The 26,577-nt window shown below is 38.1% G+C and overlaps 1 protein-coding gene across 1 annotated transcript in view; it reads right to left on the bottom strand.

Moving 5' to 3' along the window:
* Positions 1 to 26,577, bottom strand: part of LOC139742394 (uncharacterized) — a 103,191-nt gene that overhangs the window by 38,886 nt on the left and 37,728 nt on the right. The window contains exons 2-4 of the mRNA XM_071652970.1: positions 25,105 to 25,176; positions 8,941 to 9,070; positions 4,193 to 4,318 (exon numbers count right to left, since the gene is read on the bottom strand). Of these exons, the coding sequence (XP_071509071.1) occupies positions 4,193 to 4,318; positions 8,941 to 9,070; positions 25,105 to 25,176 (328 nt within the window). The remainder of the gene's footprint in view (positions 1 to 4,192; positions 4,319 to 8,940; positions 9,071 to 25,104; positions 25,177 to 26,577) is intronic.

The raw sequence follows: 26,577 nt of genomic DNA, 5'->3' as shown, positions 1-26,577 counted from the left end.
AGGCACTGGTCCTTTTCAGGGCCAAACTCATCCAAGAAAGAAATCAAAGTGATGCACTCCAACCCAGTATGATGTATTAATGGCATGATGTAATATCGTCTGATATGATCCTGGTTCAACTCCCCCTCCCCCCCCCCCCCCCAAAAAAAAAAAAAATGGAATGAGGAATAAGATAAAATAAACAAAGTCAGATAAGTGACAGCGCTTCTTTACATCAACCACGACATCTTATTAATTGCTGAAGACACATTCCAAAAGTCCATGAAGAAGAAATCATTTGTCACCTCATGTTCCTCACAGGCTTTTATCCAAAAAATGAGTGAACTTTAGAAGTATGTTCTTAACATGACTCACCAAGAATGACTTACAAAATGAGACTATTTAAAAATGACTATAGGAATACCCTGTTAAGCATTTTAAACAAAGGCCACTACTTTTCTTTGTTAGATTCTTAAAGACGAGCAGCAATAAATCAGAAGCTGGTCAATAGAGCACAGGGAGAAGAGTTCGCCTGTCAGAGAGTGCTAACAGGACGGAAGCCATGCGGAGGAAAGTGTCGGCGCGTTGGCATTAAATTATCTAGAAATTAGGCAGAAATGGAGCACAACTCCACAAAAACAGGCAAAGTGAGGGGTGATGACATCTACCAATCAACTAACTTTCTCTCTCTCCCTGCCATGTGTGTGTGTGTGTGTGTGTGTGTGTGTGTGTGTGTGTGTGTGTGTGTGTCGCTCTCTTTCTCTACCTGTGTCTATGTTATTCCTGTTGGTTCCTGTATTTCAGAAGCTTTCAAGAGGGAGTCTTTTGCAGTTTGTTAACACAGGGTTTTTTTCTCTTGCATTGGCCTCCCAAAAAGTAAGATCCCATCGATTACAGAGAACCCTTGCGGAAAGTTGGTTTCGGGTATTAATCTTTATGAAAATCAGTGTACAGACCTGGATATGAACCAAATATGAGTATAAATTTAGTGAAACTCAGCTCAAACCCTGAAGTCCAATCCTTTTGAACCCATTCTCATATAAAAAAACAACAGCAACAATGCAAAACTCATGCTGGTTCAGCTCTTGTCAGCAAGGAAAGGACTTGTTGGCAGAGGTCTGAAAAGTGACCAGGGTTAGGCCCACGCGCAGAGGACTCAGCTTAAAACTCAGAACAATGTGACTGAAGGAATGATCAGCTACTCGCAATACATTCACACACCAGACAAGTGACACATGGCTAATTATCATAATTTCGTAAAAATCACCCTTTGGCAATTTGGATTATGAAGCTGATTTTAGTCACGAGTAAAAGTTTTACATTCTCACACATGTGTGTGAAAATATCAAAGGTTGGTTTGGCATGCATACAGGAAACTTGACAGTCAAATCTTGTTGATTTCAATGAGTGTGAATGACCTAGATACATTCTCTCCATCTCTTTCCTTCTACGGTAAAAGTGGACAATTTTGCATTAGACCAAGTACATTGTAAGATAAATTTTACGTATGTTTAATTCCGGAGGATAAAAATATAAAATAATATTACATGACAAGCCAAATATTTGCCTACTTTTATTTTTTGGCTAGTTTCATGTTGAGTTAAACATGCAAAACATTTCCACTCTGCAAAAATTCCCACTTACAATATTCCCTCCGCTTTCTTATTTTCTTTCTTTAATATTCTCTCTCACCTTGACACAAGTAAAAACTACACTGAAACACTCTCCTTCTATACTTTTCTCCCAGTGACTGAGTGCTGCTGCAACGATACCTCCACAAATGCCCCCTCCCCCATCCCCAACCCCCCCCCCCAAAAAAAAAAGCGTGAGGAGTACCCAGCTTTCAGTCCGGAAACCATAGTTTCCCCTCGAAGATGACGTCAAAGAGGTTTTCCTCCCCAAGTTTCTGCCTTGTCCCACTCAGGGCCCAGAGCGAAAACTCCTTCTGACAGCCAATTAGGTGATACAGGTGGCACTGGCACGCAAGACATTGGCAACCCCTGCAGGGCACAATGTACTCGGCCATTGTTACATGCGATTGTATCCGCTGGTTGGGTGGTACCATTGTCATTTTGGGGGGGAGAGGGGCAAGTCACAGTGCTTCTGTCTGCCTCCCAGACAACAGTCACGGTTTGACTCTTGCTGTTGACTGTGACAGCTGAAACAACAAGTGTCTCGCAGTCATGCTTACGAAGCTTGTATCTTGATCAGCAACAAAAAAGGATTCATGCTATAGCAGCATAGATTGTACGCCTCTCAGGGGCTTTTGATATCGATGGGACTAATATACACAGAACAATATTGTTCACTGCTGATAATCTAATTGTGACAACATTCTAATATCTCATTGGCAATCTAACTGTGATAACATTCTAATATCTATGATGTATACATACATCAAAAAAAAAATTACTATTTAAAAAAAATTACTATGTAAAAATTTACTATGTAAATTTTTTTTCTACTATCTAAAATGTATATATTTCAAATAGTAAAATATGTCAAGCACTACTTTTTCATAATAGCAAAAGACACACACACACACACACACACACATACACACACAAATCTGTCTGGTATTAAGTGATTGAGCAATGTGTCATACACACTCTTGCATATTCTGAAGTTTAAATTGCAAGACTGATTATCACTCATGCTATCATAGAAAGATCAAGATTTTAATAAAAATGAGCACTAAACATAAAAGTATACTGTTCATTTTATGAACATTAGTGCAAATTTTATTTGTGGAATTCACCTGGTTAAAATGCAGTTTCAATACCTGTCATTCTGATCAAATGACTTTTATGCAATCTTCCACACAAAAAAGTGTTGCTAATTTTAAACTTACAAAGGTACTAGATTCAATGCAATATATGCCATAACTCAAAATGACTTGATTGTAAAAAGTAGGTATATTTTTAAAATCAATTTCAAAAGATTCCTAACCTCTAACTCCCATGATACCTACTTGGGTCAAGGATAGTATTCATTCCCTGCCTTAATCCAGTTATCCAAGTGTGTCTGGAAGGTGAAAAACAAAAATATCCCCCTAATATGCACCCAGAAAACTGACCACTTCCCAATGTCAAGCCAGCCAAAATTGTTGATCATGAACATTGATAGTGGTTTTAGAGCAACCTGCACAGCCTTACACATCAATCAAGGTGTGCGTAATGAACTTTGAAAGCCGTATCTTTCACGAGATGGAATGTAAATGAATGAAGCTGGTAAGTCTTTAATGGGGTGCATTGCATGTGGAGAAGCCTTTGTGTGCTGACACCTGTTGCCCAGGCATCACAGCTTCATTGCACCGCCCCATGGCGACAATCTGGCAGCCCTTTCCAGTGAACAAGGACTAAAATTAGCCCGCTCCGTCACTACTCATTGATCAGCCGTGTTACTCATCTTCATCACCGCATCACGGCGAAGGACTTTTAAAGAGATCCAACGTAGTGGGAGATCCTTGACTCCGTTCAAAAAGAAAAGTTACAGGCCTGAAGGTGATCAAACAAGGATTCCTCTGGACTAACTTTGAGGCAGACTTTCAGCAAATTGTGATGGGAGAAGAGTTCTGTCATTTCTTCCCAAGATACATAACTAAATTTGGACCTTAATTCCCATTACTGAATTTAGCCTTGTACCAAAACTTCTTTCTTAGAATTCTGTAAGTCCTAATTTCAGCTTAATAAATGCTGTTCAGCAATTGAATTTGGCCATTACCATCAGCAATTTGCATCCTATAATCAGTGATGCAAATTGACAGCTACGTACTGTGGGTGGTAACAGGACCTCTAAACCATCTACAAAAAGACGACTCAGGGGGTTTAACAAGCTGTCACTCTCTTGGTACTCATCATCCCCTAAAAAGAATCCAAGAGCTCTTCATGAAAGAAGCAACATCGCCAGAAAATCTCTCACATGAGTACAGCTCCACTGTGTGAATATAATGAACATCTTCTTCAGACCCCTTTTGTCCACTTTGATGAATGCATTGAAGAAGAAAATATGAAGCACCACTTTAGTATTGCTATTCGCGCAAAGTATAAAGCTCTACTTTATTACAAAGTATCATTTCAGGAGGGGGATGAACAACTGAAAGAGTTACATGTACACCCTGCTTTTATTACCAACTGAAGTTTCTAATTTTGTTGGTGATGCAGTGATGAATGCCTGATGTGATAAGAGCACTAATCACAGGGTCGGTACTTACATGATGTGTCATTGATCCACTCGATAGAAGATGGGTCATAGCTCTGGAAGTAACTGAAGATGTCCTGAGTACTCATGTCGTCCACTCCAGTCATGTTGATCGCCTCCAGCCGCACACGCTTGCCACCTTCGTCAGCAAACAAAAATCAAACAACAACAAAACTGGACTGTAAGAATACATGGGCATAATTGTAGCTGGTATGTGACATTTTTTAATTTTTTGTCTCATGCAAATCCCTTCTGTGTGCTATCATACTTTTTTTTATCATTTGCACTTCACTGATTGAGAGACCCTTATCTCTACATGCCTATCTTCTCAGGGTGTCTGTTTTCAAACACCACAGTGATTTTGTTCAAATGGTTTAACAGAGGTCATGATGCATAAATTGCTTCCTTTTCTCTTCCTCTTTTAAATGTATACATTCACATAATTTATATTACATTGAGTTTTGCAATTACTGAAAGTAGGGTTCCATGACATTTGCTTCTGCGACAACTGCTCCCGTGAAATATCAGCACGCTCTACAGCCAAACATAAATTCTACCAAGAAACACAACCTAACCCTCATCTTAATCCTCACACCAAACTAAATCTAAAACAGTATCACAACCCTACTAAACCCTAAATACTTCGAGAAAATAAGACTGGTGTAATTGTTGCAGGAGCAAATGTGCCATCATTTGAAAGAGCGTATTATTGATAATAAGATTTGAACTTAATTGAATTGAATTGCATATTGGACGCTATTCTTTTTTCTGTCTACATTCAATATCTCATGAATTTGTTCCACGAATAAGATAGCGTGATGCAACCTGTCAAATACAGGGGAAACTCGGTATAACGAACACTGCTATAACGAGATATCGGTTATAACGAGAAAATTTTCTCGGTCCCAAATTTCCTTCCACACAAGTCTATGTAAAATGCTACTCTTATAGCGAGATCGGCTATAACGAAATAACTGCTATAACGAGATAAATTTTGTGATTTCCAAACAAAGAAAAACATAGTAAATCAAACCTGCTATAGCGAGGTAAAGCAAAATGCCTTCGGTAAAGCTTTACTTCGCCTGTGCTATCATCTTCCGAGATTGTAAAGCTTGATGCGCCAAAAACTGTCTTGTACACACATAATCATTTTCTTCAGTGCACTCCAGCTAGCACTGCATGTTGTACGTGTGAAGTGTGTGTGTGCACGCACACTGATACAGGCAGAAAATGTGGTGGGACGGCCATATGTATACATGACATCATCATGACGTTCAGCAGGTGTGAGGCAATCTGATGCTGTGATTGGCCTTCCACTTAGGGAATTCCCCGTCTTCACACACACACACACACACGCAGTCATAATGTACATACAGAATGTGTCACATACACACACAGCATTGTGCAGACCATATTCAAGCTTTCCACACAACACACACCCATTCGATAACCACATACCAATCCACAGACGATCTTGATACAATCGCAAACTATATAAATTTACAAACTCAAACATCTACAATTAATAAGAAACACATTCTTGATATTGGATTTCCTTGGCGAAAAACATCTTCTTACCCATAAAGGTGAGTAATTCCCTCACACACAATATCAAGTTATCAGTATTGATTGAAATATGATGGGTAGTCCCACATGTGCAAATTAATGTCTTTATTTTATGCCTTTTTTATGCCTACTGATATAACGAGATATCGGCTATAACGAGGAAAATGACTCGGTCCCGACCATCTCGTTATATCGAGTTTCCACTGTACACTCAAACTGAGTACACACACATGCAAAAAAAAAGAATCCATTGATAGAACCAATATGCTAAGGATCAAATTTAATTTGACGACTCATAATATATTGTATTCATTGAAGCAGACTCATCCCTGTTAGCCACTTGCACTGAAATAGCCATGCAGTATTGATTTCACAAGAAACCAGTCTCCTTTTCAATTCCTCATTGTACATTCATGTGATACGCCATTCAGACATAGCATTAAACCGCGAATGTTCTGCTTAAGTGTTGATGATATCATCACTTTCAAGGAGGCCTCCACGAATGCTCAGGAGAGAACGCACACTGCAAACAAGACAGCACGCAAAGTTTCAATCATCACCACAAACGAAGAACACATATCTGGAGATCAAAACATGCCAGTACTGATCTCCTGTGGGCAATGTGAAATCTACCCCCATCTCAGCATTCATTACATCATCCCACTCAGCAAATCGATTGCACAGTTCCTCTAGTTTTGCTTTGTCCGTCCGGCATGGAGCCACTCAGTGTAAAAACTGAAGGTGACTCGAAATCAGCAACCCAAATATAAGCCCCCTCAAAAAAAAAACAGAAAAGTAGAACTCACAAATCATATCAATTCTGTGTGTGTGTGTGTATGTGTGTGTGTGTGTGCATATTCATATACTTGTGATAACTATATACAATGTATGGTTTATACACACAGATATAAACAGATAGACAGACAAACAAACAGAGGCAGATAATAGAGGCGATAAAAGTGATATCTAGGCCATCTTATCAAGATAAAATACTTCTCATAAACTTCAACACTGTGCCATAGAAACAGAAAGAGAAATATTTGTTTCCTACTCACTCACTATCCAATTTGTATCACATGCCGTGAGCAATTTTCAAATGTCTCTATCTGTCTCGTGAGTCTGTTTGTTTCACTATCCTCTTATCTCATTTAGTTCTTCCTCAATACTTCCATCACGACTTTGAAGTGTTTCCTTCAGTTTGTGTCTTTGCTGACTCAGTTGTACTCTTTTTTTCTTTTTTCTTTTTTTTTACTGTGTTCACTTCCAAATTATTGAGCTGGCTAGACACAATCATTGGTTGACAAAATAGACATGAATAAATTGAAACAGAAAATAAAATTGAGTAGAGTTTGATGCATTGCCAGTAAATCAATGATGGACACAAAGACACAAGAACATACACAAACAACCAAACACCTTGAGCTGTTAATATCAATCTCACATCTATCAGGTGATTCTTCTCTTTTTAATAGATAAGCACTGCCTTCACAACTTACAATTCCTTATCACTTTCACAAGTTCATTTCCCTGGCTATCCCTCTATCTCCAAAATGACAAATTAGTGAATAATGAGGGGCAGTGTGACTCAGTGGACATGACCATGTTCTCTCAATAAAAGGTCCATGGTTTGAGTTCACTGGCAGGGGCAGTTTTGCCCCTAGGCAAGGCACTTTATTTTCATCACTTAGTCCCTTGGAGGGGACTTTATCCCGTTAAAGACAAGTCCCAATCAGCCAAGTATACTGTATATGCCATATATTTAGCGAGTCTAAATTTTCGCGAATCGGGACTTCCTCACGATTTCGCGAGTGGTTAAATTTGTGATCATGGAGCACTGATAACTGAACCGAGAAATGTATACTGGTACGTCACATTCACATTGGGTCAGATTCAATATTTTCGTGTGTCTTTCATTATGCGAATAGCACCTGACTCGCGAAATTCGTGAAAATGAAAACCTCGCAAAATATTCGGTGTATACAGTACTTGGCAAGTGTCTGATGGGAAATGCGTGTTGTAGCAAAATCAGTCCATTCTCAACAGGTTAGTACTGTTGGTCCTGTGTTAGCTTGCTCAGTAAAGAATCCAAGTGCTTACATAGTGGTAGCCATGTAAGATAAAAATCTGAATGCACATAACTCTCAACCCCTAATCACCAGTACCTATCTAAAAAATGCGGCTGTTTTTAACTTTGATACTTCAAAATTACCTGCTTATTTGTAGAAGAGAAAAAAAAGTACACTCTCTCTTAAATTCTAAGAAACCCACTCCGACCTTGCCTGACGGGAGTGTGTGCACAAAACCAGACTTAAGGGCTTTTTACACTTGTAAATTTTTGCTTAGCCCCGGACCAATGGTGGGGCTAAGGGGGGGCCTTAGCCCCACCGTTGGTACGGGACTTTCCTTAGCCCACTTTCTGTTTACACTCGTTTTTGCCAAAGTGGGCTAGCCCCACCGATAGTACGGTACTATCTGGCCCTGCAAAATAGCAGGGGTTAGCACCGCAATTGCGGTGCCAAGCAAGTGAGTGTAAACAGAACGAAAAAATAGTCCTGGGCTAAGCGACGGAGACGAAGTCCGACCCTCACTGACCAATCAGAAACGAGGTAATCAAGTGCTGCCGGTGAGTGCGTGTACGTGTACAGTACACAGCGTAATTATGAATATTCATGTGGTTTGGAAAGTCCGGGGCTAAGAAATACGAGTGTAAAAAGGTCAGTTTTCTCCTTAGCCCCGGACAAGAGATAGTACGGGACTAATTTGCGAGTGTAAAAAGCTGAAAAAATTGGTACGGGACTAACGATAGTCCTGGGTCAGAGAAAGTCCGGGGTTAAGAAACACAAGTGTAAAAAGCCCTTTTCACTCACCCTAAGTATTCATCATGATCAGCATGTACAATACACTTGTAACAATTTTAATGCATACCTCCAAAATAATGGCTGTTCCTGACAAAGACAAGGACATTTCCCGGAGCCTGAGGATTGCCTGACATAGCAAAAACTAATGCATGCAAATTTGTCTCTAAGTATTGCCATATACTCAGCAGGAGCAGGCGTATTTAACAGAGTGTCATGAGGTAAAAAAAAAAAAAAAGTAGGAGAGGAACACTAACATAATTTTTAATTATTTGACAAACTGCTAAATGGTAAACTGAAAGAGGGTTGATTATTCAACAATCTTAAAATATTCTCTCACCGATCGTTGAGCCTGGGGCCAGAAGAACTGAAGAAATGTCCTCCTCCTCCTCCTCCTCAGCCTCTCCGGACCGACTCTTGGAGGCTGTTCCAAATCTCTTGGCGCGGGCTTCTCTCTTCCTTCTAGCTTCCTGGTCGGATGAAAAGAAGAGAGATTCTGTCAATGTAATCTGTTCTTATTGTGTGCTTTATCAGCCAATGAGGTATTTCGATGCCCTGTAATGAACTGTTAACCTGTTGAGGACAGTTTGATTTTGCTACAACATTTTTCCCATAGACACTTGCCCGAGTATACTCGGGTGACTCGTCCTCAACGAGTTAACGAAAAGCAATGGAGTGATTACATAATGTAGTATGTATGGCACACAACGGCCTTCGCTGTCAAAGTGCTACATCCAAGTGGGCTTAATTTCGTAGCAAACTTGCGTTCCAACCCAGTCTTCAAGGTTTGGAGACTGGGTAAGAAGAAATGCGTAGAAATATTGAATGTATAGCCTAGCATGTCATCACAAAGTTCACTGATATATGAAACAGTAAGTTAGAATAAGTATTAGAGCTTGAATGCATTGTTTTTCAGGATAATACCGAACATCTTTAAATTGTTTAAAAGCCTGAGTTCACCAATTAGCTGGTTTTTAGCAAGGCTGTGAACATTCATGACAAAGCAGTTATTTATTAGCAAAGTTACACCAAACATTTGATTAGAATATGTATACAAATGAATAGTAACATGAAGACATCAAGAAATCAAGATAGAAATGAAGAAAATAGTTAGACACAGAAATATACAAAGACATTTTTGCTACAAACAAGTACACAAAGATCAACCACTTGGTTTGTATTGCCTTTTTTTTTCATTGACCCACAATAAGTTGACACAGTTTACATAATGGTGAGCAAGAAAAGTTCCCTGACCAAATACCACCCTCATCGTGAAGGAACATACCCAAGAGAGAGTTACCCCTAATGGATAGTTTCCCCCAACATAAAAAACTTTACATCACTGCTTATTCAGCAGTGTGGTCTCATGTCTAACACTACTACAACATACCAACTAAACCCCTTGACATTCACTCTCACTTCATATTTTGTCTTGCTCTCTTTTCATAATGACCATCATATCCTGCAACCCCCAAGGGGTCGCAGAAGGCTATAATAGGACAACATGGCAAAATTTCAAGTCCCTGGGATTCTTCCTAGCGCTTCCTGCTCGTATAATCCACCCAAATTTTTTTGAATGAATGAAGTTATGCTTAATTTCTCCCCCACTGGTTAAGTTATTAGGGAGTCACTCTTACTCATCGAACTTTAAGACTCTATTCCCATAGTTTTTTTCTTCCCTCTCCTTATACTCTGTAACCATTCCTTTTTTTTTTCACTTTGCCAATTCAGAATAAATGCAATCTATCTCCAAGATCCGACAGGAGATAAAAAGTACAAAACTAGGTACGGATGCCGATCAAGTTTTCTCCCTTTCGCTGTATGGGAAGCAGTCAGTCATGCCATGTCCCATGACCAATCACTGCTTATTCAGCAGCAAACATTGGTTTCAGTTTGTGGCACTTTATTGGCATATCCACCGATTGATAGAGAAAAGTAACGTTGTCTTAGAATGAAGTTTGACACATCAATTATGGAGGGCATTTTCTGGCATTCAAGTGAAGAAAAATGTCTGATTTCTATGTTTTCTATAAGGGGACTGTTTAATGATATTGGTGACATAGATTTTTATGTTTTCTATAAAAGGAATGTTTAATAATAATGGTGACATTAAGCAATGAATAACTTGTTGCTCTTAACTACTCCTTGAAATACTTCTCTAGCGATTGTATGAAATGCACAAGTTCATGTTGATGTTTTGCATGCTAATGACCAGACGAATTTCACTGGCCTGTTAAAAGCATTGCCAGGCATCATTCCACATCAATTGATTCCTAGGGTCTCCCGTTTCCTTACCTTTTGTGAACTCTTCTTATTCTTCTCTTTCATTATCCTTCTCTTCATTCTTCCTCATTTGTTTGAATAGCGTTCAAATGCTTAGTCCCACACACTGCATAAGTCTCACACTTTACGTTTTCGTGCATGAGAGAGAGAGAGCTATACGTTATATAAACACCAGAGAGTCACTTTAAAGTCACAGAGTAATCATATCTGATCGGGAGCCTAACCCCTTTCCGACGTCTTCCGTGTGACTGCTGCACTATCGTTCTTCTCTCCCGCTCTCAGCAAAGGTCTTGGCATCGTTTACCTCTAAAAACTCGCAGTTAGTTTTACTTCTGTGGTTAAAAACGGGAGAAGATCCTGTATTCTTCCATTAAACGTACATCACATGCTGTCCGGAACATTGAGCAAAGTACAGCTAAACATTGTTGGGTGTGTAGTCGACAAATCAAAACTCGTTTCATATGACAGGATAAGATTAGCTTCTGGTTTATGTTTTTGATAGTTTGTTTGTATTTATTTTAGTCTTCACCGTCGTACACACATTTTTATCATTTCTTTCCTTCTCATTTGATTGTCTTATTTTCTTTTCCTTTTCTCTCACCGATACCGTGACTGATAAGTATCATCACGTCTACAGGAATCCCAACGGGGAAAAGAGCCTGTAGCAGACTTTCACATTCACAAATGCCTTGCACGCACACTGTCCTATCGCAGCCATCTCTCCCTCAGATTTCAAATACATCTGCATCTGCTTCTAATGCTACAGCTAAATCTAATTACAAGCCGACTTTTTCAAATCTGTCTGCAAAATTATCTCCAAAGGGTGCCGAAACTAAGCTCCTGGGTGATTGGACGCAGTGAGCAGCAACGTACCCCACGGGAACGGGACCTGCCAGTGGCGAAGAGTTCACACCTCCAGAAATTAGTTTCTCAAGTGATAACGTCACAGATTCATGTGCTGTAAATTAGAGTAATATATCTAATTTATATTTATCTCCTGCTAAGCCAAAAATGATTTGCAACCCTTTGATAACATTAACTAAGTGATCATAGTTTTGAATTCTGAAATGGTTGCTACATTTGAAATTCGACTGTTGGTCGACTGTTGTAGGATACCTTGTGAGTGGGTGTAGGGGTGGGTTTTTAGTCACTGAAAATTATTTAAGGAGCTCCAATTGGATCTAACAGCACAACAGTACGTACATCCTTCTTTATTTCTGATAAGGACATTAACATCACCTAGCAACTCAGCCAGAATCTGAACAAGCCTCAATATCACGAGTTTGGGCAATATAAGTAAACCATGTGATCTCTTCTTTTCTGATAGTTTATTACCTCTTGCTCTTTTCAGGGATTCATGAATTTGATAATCCCAAACCAGAGGGAGAGAGCTTTAAATTGTACATAATTTTTTATCTCCCCGAGTGATCAAATACTATGCTAATATCAGTGTAGTATTGATCAGAATTTACACCAGCATAAAAAAACTGGGGTTTTCTGGCTCTTTAAACTTTCTCAAGTTTTTTTAATTTGAAGGTTACATAATCTTACTAATAGGTGCTACACATTTCCATGAAATGTCTAGTTTGGTAACTATTGCATAAAATATGCAAAATAGATAAACTGGCAGTATTCATAGGCTTAGACTTCTCAAGGTGATCTGCTTACTAACTTTCACTACCGTATCATTTCCACTTTTTGAACAGCAATCATGTGGATTAGTATCAAATGCCACATATAAACACAGCACTAGGAGAAATAATTGACCGCGCAGTAATGAGTTTTGAAGCATTCAACACTCATACTTATTCAATATTGACCCTCACCTACTTTATACGCCATATATTTAACGAATCTTATGTTTCGTTTTGTTTTTCAAATCGGAACTTCCTAACAATTTCGCAAGTGGTTCAATTCGTGATTGTGGAGCACCAGTACTGAACAGAGGAATGTATGCATGCACAGAACATTCATGTCAGGATCAGAGATGATATTTTCACATGTTCTTAAATCAGTGAATAGCATCCAACTTGCGAAATTCATGAAAATAAAACCCTCACAAAACATTTGGCATATAATACAGTATATGCTGAAACAGTTTTGGTGATGACCAGAGATACCCACATCCTCTTACACAGGAATCTAATACAATGAGGTCCATACATCTCCACATTTCTCTGTGATCCATGAATCCAGAAAATTGGACTCTTCCTCAACAACTTGACTAAATCACTCAACTACAGCAAACAATTACAGTATTAATAGCTCCGCTCCTTATTGGACTGGAGTTCTCATAGGCCTACCTATTTCCAGAAAGTCTTTGTTGGGGAAGCTGCAAGTTAATTGACAAAACTGCCGTGACGTTTTCCCTTTCTCGTGCTGACTCTCTCTTTCGTTTAATATCATACCACGATCTGCTGAGAGATCCACCTTACTGGGGAAGCGTGACTTTTGGGGAATTGTTCAATTTGGCAAAATCCTCTCGCGGAGAAAGCGTGCCAACGAGCATGACGAGAGATTGCGAACTTTGGCAAGGAGACGCCAGAGTCACACTGTACGCCACTGTATACTCTGGGGCATGCGAGGATGTGGATTATCTATAGCAAGAGAGCTCTTGGTCAGACAGGTGTGAGAGTGTGTAAAGCAATTCTGAGGGACAAGCCCTATTCTTTTTTATTTGTATGTGGTCAGCATACACGTAATTGACACTATCCTCTTGTGGTGCTACAATCGTCACTATTGGTCACTCACAGTGAAGACAGTAACAATATGACATGATCTGGCTAATTGATATCAACTGATATTAAGTAATTTCCCTGAACATTTACTTATCACTGTGAAGTAAAAAGGTCTGCTGGAAGAGGTCTGTATAAAAGCCATTTAGCATGAGTGGCAGCAAGTTTTTTTTGTTTTGTTCTATTTGCAACTGCTTTACAAAATCCTGTTATCCATATTTATTGACAGTGGTCTGTTTGATTATTTGCTTGTGGATATCAGTCAAAGACTGACAGTAAGTCGGAGAAAACTTAAAAAAAAACAAAAAAAAAAAAACAAAACAAAACAAAACCCTGAACTGTAAATGTTATATGCGCGGCCATATCTGTTCCCATGTTCCCACATACACGGTGTAGTTCGACATGCGGGAGTTGCTATCTGTGCACAGCTTGTGGGGAACAACGAATGATTTACTGTCAGTTTCCAACTACCCAAATGTGGTACAAAGTTTCCTCGGCTAGATCCAGAGCATAATTGCACTTGGCTCACAATCCCGTAACAATTTGAGTAATAGCTCTACACACAGTACCCACACACACAGCTGAAGAATCTTGCTCAACTAAAGTTGACCAATTACCAATGAGTGTATGATTCTGTGCACACATTTGTTGACTGGCAATTCTATTTTATAGCAGGCCTGTGCTAGTCATAATTTTAGAATGTACCACTGTGGGCAGCCAACCAAGATCAAATTAATTGAATGTACCGTATATCCATATCTCCAGACTGACTCCCTTAAACTTGTACATTGATTTGTTGCTTGGCTTGACCACACAAGCACATGGCTTGCCCACTTTCCTTTGCAGAAGAAAGAACCAACTCTTAAACAACGGGCATGTACTTCACATTTGAAGTATTTCAAGCAGAAGTTACATTGCCAATAGTAGAAATTACATTCCAATTGCAACTGCAGCGACATTTTGATTCTTGCTATTGAGTTTGTCTCAAACAGAACATCTGACTGAACTGTCTGCTCACAATGCTGCTGTTCATGTAAATATCAAATATCATTTCACGAGTGACACAAAAAGACTTCATTTCAAACCTTAAGTTATATATTCATTTTGAATAGTGATACCATGGCATACTTATACGCAGATTATAAACTCTGACAACTTGTATCTGGGGGGCTTTTCATTCACATTCTTCCAAATGATGGGGCTAACATTTTATTCAAAAAGTTTGTACAGATACAATACCTGGTAATAAGTACTTCAGTTATGGCAAATGATATCCTTTCATATCCAAGAATCATCATTGTTCAAGGTAATGAATGGTCAATGGTGAAAGGAGCAGTCATACAGTACATAAACACCAGCAAAAGGGATTAAATCAATAAGGTTCCTAACTCGTGAGCCTGAGCATGTTGTGTGAAGGGGATGGAACATGAACTACAACTGTATATGTACAATGAATCATATCACGCAGTTTTGGTGGCTAGCTTTCGGCTCCTGGCCACGGAAAAAAAAAATCAATTAGTTTGTCGATGCTTTCAAAATCTTTATCCCACAAAGGTATCATGGGATTCATTTAGTTTGCATTTTATAAGTATAAGAACCATCATTTATGAGGAATTCAATCAACCGCAACATTTAGAAGCATACCCATTCCTCTGTATACATTGCCTCACTCCTCAGATAAACTGGAGGAACACTGAATATGAAGAGTGACAGTTTCTTCTCCCATGCTCCCTTTTTCGCCACGAAAAAAGGAGGAGCAGTTATCACTCTCACTCTCCCACGGGGCCCGCGTGGCACATGTCGCAACATGGAAGCGAGGGACGGGGAATTCGCAGTCATTTCTTGAGATCTATTACGAATTCACATGTTTGGCATCTTTGCTCCCATTTGCGAATTGTTTCCAAAGCGATTCGCAAACAAGCGCCATGGTAACCGACATCCTCAGTCCGTGTCATTCCGCGCTAATTCAATAATAAGGAGAATGTGCGCTGCATTAACGGCCGTTTTTTATTTGCCCCTTTTAATTTTACGACTCCAGCTGGAAAACAGTAGTCGAATGTGCTTCCAATCTTGGCTTCCCCCAGCAAATGTCTTCAGGAAAGGCGCATCACACTCCATATTCATTCTACTGATTCCCCTTTTGCAAGAGTCTGAGCAGCATTCGTGGAAATGGGCAACTGATAGACCATTTCGACCTCGTATCCAACAAACTTGGAAGGGTCTATGCTCAGTAATTGGCACGCAATGATGCTGTTATTCTTTGACATTCCTATTCCTCCCTTCACTGGAAACTTCTTTAGTGAGATTCTCTTGCAAATAACAAGCAATAGTTGGTTTAGATATAACTTTATTCACTTTCGATTAAAATTATCACTCTTCCTGTATCAGGGGTTAGAAACAAAGTTGGAGTTTCTCAAAGTGAAGAGGAAGGTCTGGGCTAATAAAAACACACACATGGCCATGAATACACATCCCAGCACATTTTTATGTCTATGAGGTAGGGTGCTACAAAACCATTTTTTTTTTTACCACTTGCCCAGTCAAATAAGCAGATCTTCACACTGTTGCAGAACACTTGCGCAAATAGTGGGCTTTCTCCTTCAAAGGATAATATACCTGTACAATGGTACATAACAAAGCATTCATCTTAAAAGTATAAATACAGTACAGGTTAACCCTTTCTGCACCAGGGACTTTGGACCGTGTGTACAATGCTACATGTGTATACTATGGGATATTCTGTGCAAACCAGCACTAAACGCACACAGAGGATTAAAGTACAGGGGGCTCCAGGAGAGTGTGGCATAAAATATTTGACATACCCCCTCCCCCCCCCCCCCAAAAAAAAAAAAAAAAGTGCTGAAGCAAACTTACTTTCATACTCCTCTTCTGGATCTTTCCACACTTATTGTCACTGTGTGCATTTGTGACATTCTGACAAACATCTTTTAGTAACTCAGTTAATTGCTCTATAGTCATGTAATAGATGTAATAGCTCACAATTCGGGAGTGGGAGTGGATGAAAGATGATAAAATTGTGCTTGTTGAGAACTGGGACAATCCGATAATGTCAGTTTCAGAGTAGGTTCATATCTAAGTATGTTAACACAACATGAAAGGCATTGCAGAAGGTGTTTCAATGTCACCGACTTGAACACCTAGATACCGCATTCACATTGCCTAAATGTTCTGATGTTGTATCGCTGTTGTATCGCTGTTGTATTGGAACATAGCTAACGATGTAATTAGTTCCTAAATCAATTGAAAAAGACTATTTATGTTCTACAAGAAAAGTGCACTGGAGTTGTTCCAAGACAGCATGAGCAATGTGAATGCATTTGTTACGGGACTGTTGTGGTATTACATCTAGGCAGTGTCTCCGTGCAACACCGGAACATTTTTTTCTATGGAATGCAGTATAATACAGTTATTTATTCATTTTTTCTCTTTCTTTTTTCAATTTTCTGATGTGTTTGTGTGAGTATGAAGAAAGCATGAGAAACAAATAATAATGGAATGCTCTGCTGCGACATGTGCAGCAAAGTGAAATTGGACATCATGGAACGCAAGTGACAGTAGATCTAGTTTGGACAAAAAACAAAAAAAAACAAAAAAAACAAAAAACCAACAAACACATGTGAAATCAAAATTTTGGTGACCAAACAGAGTAATATCATTACTATCATCCACACTGCATTGCCCAATATCACACTGTGTATACATTGTATCTGTGCTAATTAGCAACTTTGGGTGTACAATGTGTATATGATCCATCTCCTCTATATGGTATCAAAGCCAACCTTCATTTATCATAATATGCATCACATCTTATCCATTAAATCTCATGCAATGTAAGAACTGACGGTTTTATGATACACAGCCCAGAATAGCAGCAACTAATGCACACAAATTGCATTCCATAAAATATATCTTCAAAATGAAATTCAGTGAGAACAGGCTGATCAAACAGCTCATTTCTATCTTTGGGGGTAGGCAGGTAGGGGTAGGAACCATGAAATTAAAAAACATTATTGGCAAATGGGCCTTATTATAACTTATCAGACAGCTAATCTAATGATACAAGCTGTAACTGTGTCTTCTGAAGTGTCTGGCATTAGCCTTAAGTGGGGAGGTGTATTTCAAAGGAAGTGTAACACAAACAAAGTAATGTTTAGTACTAGTAACCATAATGTTACCAATCTATCAATTTAAATACATCACAACGAACTGAATCATCATTGTCAGATTAAAGAAACATAAAAGAGAGCATCTCAGTTCTGACTTGAGTTTTTTGATGCAAAGCAATGAGAGCAGAAGCTCACAAGCATTCTCATGTTTAACCTGTTGAGGACGAGTCGAGAGTATACTCGGGCAGGGGTCCATGGGAAATGTGTGTTGTAGCAAAATCAATTCCTCCTCAATGGGGTAAAGTGTGCTAATACCCTAGAAATCAAATTTGTGTGCAACTAGAATACACAAAAACATTCATAATTGACCTGTGATAGCCCCTGAAAGTATACATATTTTGATAATCAGATCACTAATGTAGCTATAACAATATGGCACTTGCGCTCCGCATGTTTAAGTTCTGCTCCGTAAGTGCCGGTGCTGATCTGTTCTAGCTATACACGTACATTTTTCTGAATTATATAGAGATTCGATGTCAATCGGTTAGCTGATCACCCCCATGCATTGCATATGATCACTATTGTTAACGATGTATTTGGAAAGAAAGATCGATATTACGATCGTTCAATTGAAAGAATCGGGTGATCAACTAGTCTATTTCAAGCTGTTTTTATATTTGTAAACCCTTTAAATAGAAATATACATTTGAACCGCAATAAATAGAAATTTGAGTGACAAAAAAATCTAAGATTTTGAAGAGGGCATGTCTCAAGTATATTCTACAAATATAGCAAACATGATACTCAGGGTATTGGTATACTTTAACCCATCCAAAACAACTCATAATTGTGCTCGGGCAAACATTGTCACCACTGTCATTAAATAATTTAAGTAGGTGGCTAGAGTGGAAATTGAATTGCTCTTAGTGGGCTGGTGTCCCCTAGGCCATAAAGGGTTTGAATCAATCTGGGCTGGGTGTCTCTTTTTTCTTTGTTTTATCAGAGGACAATTATCATCCAGAGTAGGTTGGCTTTTGTCATGTGCTTACTGACCAGTCAGTGGTGACAGATCACAAGCACATGGACATTCAGGGGCAGCAAGAGATCTGACAATCCGACACTTAACTAATATGGATATGACACTTTAACAGTATAGATATGATACTTTATTGGGGAAACGGCGAGAATGAAGACATTCCTCGCGGTACATTTTGCCTGGAGATGCGAGATAAGCGGAACTTTTTTTCGGCTCAACCTTGCCGAGAGCGCTTGCCTTAATGAGATCGTATGAGGCAAATTGGGGCTGGCACCATGCTAATGGACAAGGAGATGTCTGTTGTATTCAGTGACATGATGTGGGGCTATAAACAGAGAGAATCAGATTGGGAGAGATCGAGCAAGAAAGCTGCTATCCATCTTTCATCATTGACGGTTGCGTGCTTGACAGGTTAATTAGGTTGTTGTCGACAATGAGCTCCTACATTTGGGGTTTTAAGACATACGTCCCTTTCCACTGAGTCTTTACAGGATTTCTCCTTATGATACATATATATGTGTTTTAGAAATTAAAAAAAAAAATCACTACATTTCCTCCTCTAAAATCAATTGAAAACAGATGAAATTTTATCCTTGCATCAAATTCTCAAGAGTTGAATTTCAACAATGTTATCAAAACAGGCTGTGGATATTTGATTTCTGAATAAAAATTAAAAAAATACTTACGTAACATATCTTTACACACTAAAAATATAAACAAGCTTGTGACCAATGGTAAATTTTCATGAAAACACAAAAAAGTTTCTTTCTTTCTTCCTTTTTTTTTCTTTCAATGAGGGAAAATGAATATGTGTGCTGAATGATTAGCAGAAAAACAATTTCATACCTTCTGTTCCCTGGAACGGATTATAATCATGATTTTCAATTTACATGTAACTAAGGGGCAGTATGTAAATTGATAGCAGTATATCATCCTTTTAAAATTTAGTTCAAGTTGATCAATAAAACTTTTTTACTTGATAGCAATGGTACATAATTTTTCTTGTTTTTAAGTCTTGATTTGATTTTTATTTTTTTTCAAGTGGGTTAGTGTTAGGCAAGGCTGGCAGCCAACAAAGTGGAGCACAGACCCAGTAAGTGACTGGCAGCTCTGCCAGACTTCTGGCTGCCGCGACTGTCAATCCGTCAGACAGCAGGCTGGCACAAATCAGCTGATCTCCTTAACATGCACCCGATTCCCCTACTATCTCCTTTTCCTGTGCGCTAATCATGCATCAATCAATTTTGCATTTGTTCAAGAACATCATCATGCAGTATCCCCCTGCCCCCCCCCCCAAAAAAAAAAATACAAACAAACAAACAAAAATATATAAACATTGTAAAATCTTTACTTGGATAAGGGGCACAGGAACTCATTGTAAACTCTTTCCTTTTTCAGTGAGATGCATGTACAATAAACAAAATGATTTATCTAGACTCTTTATTACAACATAAATTCCCAAATCCCCTTAGTACATTTAAATCCAATGCATATCTAAGATAATTTGTGACTGAAGAATACTAAGAGCAGGAAATGAAATTGTTGTGCACATTTCAAGTTTTGGGAAAATAAGTAAAATTAAGTACAGTTGTGAATTTGAGACTGGGATGCACAACATGCATTTATAATGTACAAACTCTGGTGAAGTTTAGAAGTTTATTCTTTCATGAATAATTAGCTTTTCCCATTTTGCTATTCACTCTCATTTATCAATCAAAATTTTCTTGCAGCACAACATTTTGTAACAAAATCCTATTTCAGATAGAGAGTGTCTGAATTCCATTCAGAATCTACACATTTCAAAACCTTTCTTTTCCACTAAAACTAGAAGGAAAAAAAATTACAAATCATACATTCAATGAAATAGAGAGCAGAAGTATGGGATTGTGAGACCAATTTGATTATGCAATCATGTCTTTGTTTGGGATAAACAACGGATCAAAATCATTAGGGGAAAAAAAATATTGGGCCTTTAAGAAGGTGATATTATTTACACTTTAAAAAGAATGAAATGCTACATTTATATGTCTCCTCTCCCAAGACCATGAAAGAAGGCCAGTACTGGATTATCATATGCTCAAACCCTCAACTTTATTCACATTTTTTTTTCACTATCACACATAATATAAGATCTTGACAAAACTCAATATAACTATATATCCATCCTACCATCAAGTTTATGAGATACTTAAAGATTACATAATCACAATATACTATTTCATTAAGTTTTATTCTGTCTCTCACTGCAAAGACGCAAACAAAAGACAGATGTTTCATATCTAGGAAAAGAGACTATTACTACGATAGCAGAGTGCAGACCAAAATGGCCCTTGCTGTGTTTGCTGGCTTACTCCTGCCAGACTTTTGGCTGCTGCCACGCCAGTCGGGGGAGACGTAGAGACTGCCAAGTCTCTTGAACTCTTTCTAAAATAAAACCATTGTGAGGTCAGACCTACTAATAAAAAGAAACTCCTTCAAGTTTGCCACACAGTCATGTGTATATATATATGCAATTCATGATTCATCTTATAGTAGTATGTAACAGTTGCAATCACCATACAAGCCAAAATGTATCACAGCAAACACAAATCCTTCGTTACAAATTGTAATAACAGGGTCATCAAAAATCTTTCATACACCTTTTCTTGAACATATAGTCTGTTATATGAATGGCATGAATCATCCAACTCATTGAGAAATGAAAAATGTTCATAAAATTGTAATTGTTCACTGATATGTGTTCATAGAGTATGAATGAAGTCAACATCCTCCTCCAGCCATCATATTATGAATTTCAAGTGATTGTTAATTTTCAACTTGGAAAATCAAAGTTGAAGATTCAACTACTGTAAAATGAGGAATGTTCACGTGCATTTTAATTTTGCAAATTTTGCGAGAGCTAAGATTTGCGAAATTAAAATGCACGCGAAAGTTCTTACCTACCACTATATGCATTGAATGCCAGTGGCAATTCACAAAAATTTCATGCCGCGAATATATCGTGTTTTACGGAATCATGCAATTATTTGATTATATAGTATACTCAATCTGAACTTTTTCCTCTCGCATCAGGGACATTATAATACCTCAACACACATGTAAAAGAACACTTCATTCTTTTTCAGCAGCCTTCGCAAAGCTTGTGATCTGACTACTTTAATGCCAACTGATGTAACAGACTATCTGTTTGTACACATTTGAAATGCTACATCAATTCCTGCTATGCATTTCACTTATTTCAAATTTGTTAAAATGTTTATTTTCCATGCTTTCAGGTTCATGAGCAAGACACATGGACTGCATGGTGCTATGCATAGTTGTGTGATTATCATTATTTTTATCATTAATTATCAACAAAGTGGTGACACAAATGCCTACTTACCAACATTACAATGTATATACTGTCAGCTGAGAACCATTTTTTTTTTTTTTTTTTTTTTTTTTGGGGGGGGGGGGGGGGTATTGAGCTTAACCCGTTGAGGACGGTTTGATTTTGCTACAGCACCCATTTCCCACAGACACCTGCCCAAGTATACTCGGGACTCGTCCTCAACGGGTTAATATTGGTATAATATTGTAGAGCTTGATCTCCTGTATATTATGTCAATTTTATTTTTTTTTCCATTTTCAGTCAAATGTTACAAATCAAAACCAGAAGGCTGCTATTTTACCCTATAATTTGGAATAATGTTCATAAATCTTCCTACTTTTGATCAAACAAAATTGATTTTATGCAAATTGATTGTTCTGTTTTTATCTATGAGCCAAGTCTTAGAACATGATAGCACCCTTTTGGTTCACAGGTGGCAATATAAATACTGTATATGTGTGTTTTCTTTTCTTTTTAATGAGGCACATACTCTAGTACAGACTCCAAAGGCCCTGCTTCATTGCCTTGCAAGTAACAGAGACCCTATTCTGCTTCAGGGCTTACTATTCTCACCTCCATTTGTGAGTCAGACATGGAATAAAAACAGCCCCTGAGAAAGATTTCATGACCTGGTTCAGCATATGGTTGAAAAGGAGAATCCATTTCTCTACTCAGAGCTTTTGAATTTAGAAAGTACACATTCAAAACATAAGAGTAAAGCGCAGCACTACAGACATAATGCTGATGATGAGAACTGGACAGCCATAACCTGTCTATTCAAGCTGATTACATAATTTTGAATTTTGTTCAAATCACTTTGATTGGCCTTCTAACCTCTTGTGTGTATTTGAAAAATTCATACTGCTGCATTCTTATCATATTGTAAAAGTGAAGCTGCTTTACATTCTTTTCTTCAATATAAATGAGATTTCATCAAATCACATTCTTGATGTGTGAGACTAATTCAAGTTCACACACTTTGTTTATTTCAATAGGAACAGTTTCTTTCAACCATAACTGAATCAAAGAGGATTTTCTTCAAATCGTTTCAATTTCTCATTTCTGAGATATCTTACAGCTTCAAGCTGACATTCTCCATGGCTTACAATGCCCTGCACTAATTTTTCAAAAGATTCATGAGAGCTTCAAAGACCAGCCACGAACTTTTCTCGCTCCCACAGTTTTCACCACAAGGATCAAGGTGTTTCTATATCTGTGGATATACTGTTGTATGCTACGAACCCCTAGTGACGTACAGCAGCACATACAGTTTCGGCAGCAGGCGTTGCATGCAGGCACTCCGGTGACAGCAGCCCGGCTGATGCTGAGCACCAGGACTGCACGGATTGTGTTTCTCACCGGGTGTTGATGGACACCTTGTCAACTCGACACTATCGCTCCTTTTTTTTCTTCCCTCCTTGTATGGGGGATGGGGTGGAGTACAGAACAGCAGAGGGGACCCAGTGGCACCAAGCACTAATGACTTCTAATTAGATTTCCCTTGATTTGATTTTTCCCCAAGTTTTCAGTCATTGAAAAACGGCAGCGAAAATCATCTTCGAAGGACAGCAAGTGTTGTAGACATCTCTATATCGAGACACGTGTGCAGGTGATAACTTCATAAATACGCACTTTGACAAAAAGCTACAAACTGCATGTCTTGACTCCACAACAAATGAGTTGTTTCTGTTTCTTTCTTTTTTCTGACTTACTTTGTGTTATGTTTTGTTGGAAGAAAAATGAGAATGAAATAAATGAATTGGACTGAATTGAAGTAAATTGAATTTTTCAACACTATTACTGAATGGAATACCAAAGCACATTTATAAACGAGATGTTGAAGCATGATTTTTTTCCTAACTGTCACCATTGTATGCTGCTTTTAATAGGTAGGGGAAAGCTATCATGCAGAGCACAAGCACATGAGGGCAAGTGTTGTAACAAGATGATACACATTAAATGTTATGTAATAGTTTGAATAGGTGAATAATAACTTCACTGTCATGATGTACACACTATCAACAAACACTGTGTTTTGCACAAATACTGAAGAAGTATCGCTGTCAATAGACAAATGATTATTGATCTCTTGTAATACCTATTGAAACTTCAATAATCTTCTGGATGAATTTTAAGATTACAATGTACATTAATTCAAATATCCACATTTCATGTCTTATTTCATGGTAAGTACAGAACTAACTAATTAGACGGTATTAAATGATACAAAATCATGAATGCTGATCACTATTTAGCATTTTAGCCTTCACAGGAGTAGGGCATACAATGATATATTACTGTTTTGAAATTCAACCTCAAGATTAAATATCCTTAACTTCTGCCTGATACCACAGGAAATATGTTGTAAAGTGCACTATCTACAATGCACGTCTCACACCACATTTATTCACACTCCTTTCCCCTTTAACATGCATTAGAGACATTGAATTTCCCAAGGTAGTCCAGTTTCCAAATTTCAAAACTTGTTGATACTCTTATGTTCGTATTTCTAAATCAAATAAAAAGGAAATATGTGCAGGTGTGATAAATGTAAGTCCACTGGAAGCACTAAATTCTATTTACTGCTAATACACACAGATGATAAAATACATTTTTTTTTTTTGTTAGCTTGAGTTTAGATTAACAAAAGTATATAGATAAAAACCATGATATATCCAACTATAAGTAGAAATGTACTCAATTTAAGTATGATTCTGAAAATCAAATTAGAATACCTTGAATCATCCTCAAGCATATATAAGGGATCTTATTCAATGCAAGGCACAGCATATGTGTCACTAATTGTGATGAATTTAAGGGAAAATGAGGCCATATATACAAGTTAAAAAACGAAGACTTAATGTTATGAAAAAGCCTTAATATCAAAAGATATCTGCAATGTAACGGAATAATTACTATAAATGCAAACATAAACAAATGATTTTGTGCTTACCTTGGAGGTGATATCAAGTCCGGTCACAAACTTGGCACTATTCTTGTTCTCATACCGCTTAACATTCTCGCCCTGTGAAGGCAAAATGAGAGAAAGACGAACAATTATGACCACCAAATGGCGTCTTGAAAGGACTGGCGAGTACCACAGACGTACAGTATGTCCCAGTGACCCTCCACTCCGTATCTGGCCTAACTAGGACTGGTGTGAGGGGTAAACACCAACTCAGCTAAAGGAGGAGCTAACAAGTGTTAACATAACACAAGGGCCCTTGCAAGCTTACTACGAGTATGATATCCCACAGCGAGGGTGAGAGTTAAGAGAGAGCATGTGTGCATGATGTAAAAAGTTTTGCGACTCCATGCCCCCTTCCTCTTGGTGACGTTATCCCCCCTTCTCCGCTGGCTGGCTGCGTGGAGGGTCGTTGGTGATCACTCAGCGTGGCGTGGAATAGCGTGCCAGGCTCCCCGTCCCTCAGGTCTTGTCATCAAAGGCACAGCCTCAGATTTCGACATGAATATTCATGAAGAGGCAATAACTCAATTACGTAAATTGATAGAAAGTTTGAGATATTATTTTTTTGATCTTCACCCCTGTCATGGTTCTGTTTGACTTCATTCTCTTTTTTTACTCCTGCTTTCTCCCTGCATAGATAAACATGGTTTGACAGACTAGCACATACACAGGTACACTGTACATTCAAATACACTCATGCATGGGCATGCACATATACACGCAATCACACACAAACATTCTTACTACATGTTTCTGTTCTTTTTAAACAAAGTTGCAAGCTTGGACACTCTTAAGCATATCTCTAGAATAATTCTCTTGGCTTTTGAGCATAGATTTCTTTTCAGAAAGGAAATTCCTTGTTACCCATTCTAGTCAACAGAACTTTGGAACATTTTTATGGTAGATAGCAATGGTTGGAGCAAAAAAAAAAAAGAAAGAAAGAAATCATGAGTCTTAAACTGATTATTTTTAGGACTTAAAATATCAATGGGGCAGAGAGGAAATACATGGTTGCAAAAATCATCTCTTACACTATTTCTCAATATTCAGCAAATTATCAATATGATAGAAAAATAGAACTTTACATTCAAATTAGAATCTCTTAACTTCTCTAAAATGAATCAACCGTCAGACACGCAGAAGACTAGACATTTATGTACACTTGGTTAATCTAAACTATCATAGCCAAATGTCTCAAGAATGCCAAAGAGTTTTGTAAACAATTCAGATTCTAAAACTCTTTAATTTTCAAATGGGGTTTATAAACTTTAAAACTACTGACTTTTGAAGAAACATAAGAATTTCATATTTCATTTCCCAAGATGAACTGCTTTGACACTTTTCTTTCAGCTTCAGGATATGACAGAGATATGGTCATAGGTAACATAATACTTCTTGCACACTTAATTTCAGTATGTCTTTAAAAAATCAAAAAAAAAATCTATACCCAATAAAATT

The sequence above is a fragment of the Diadema antillarum genome, unplaced genomic scaffold (genome assembly GCF_040938485.1).
Source record: "Diadema antillarum isolate AM-2024a unplaced genomic scaffold, OU_Dant_1.0 scf00000032, whole genome shotgun sequence".
Classification (NCBI taxonomy): domain Eukaryota; kingdom Metazoa; phylum Echinodermata; class Echinoidea; order Diadematoida; family Diadematidae; genus Diadema; species Diadema antillarum.
Note: the sequence above shows the minus strand (reverse complement) of the source record. Positions and strands in the feature narration are given on the sequence as shown.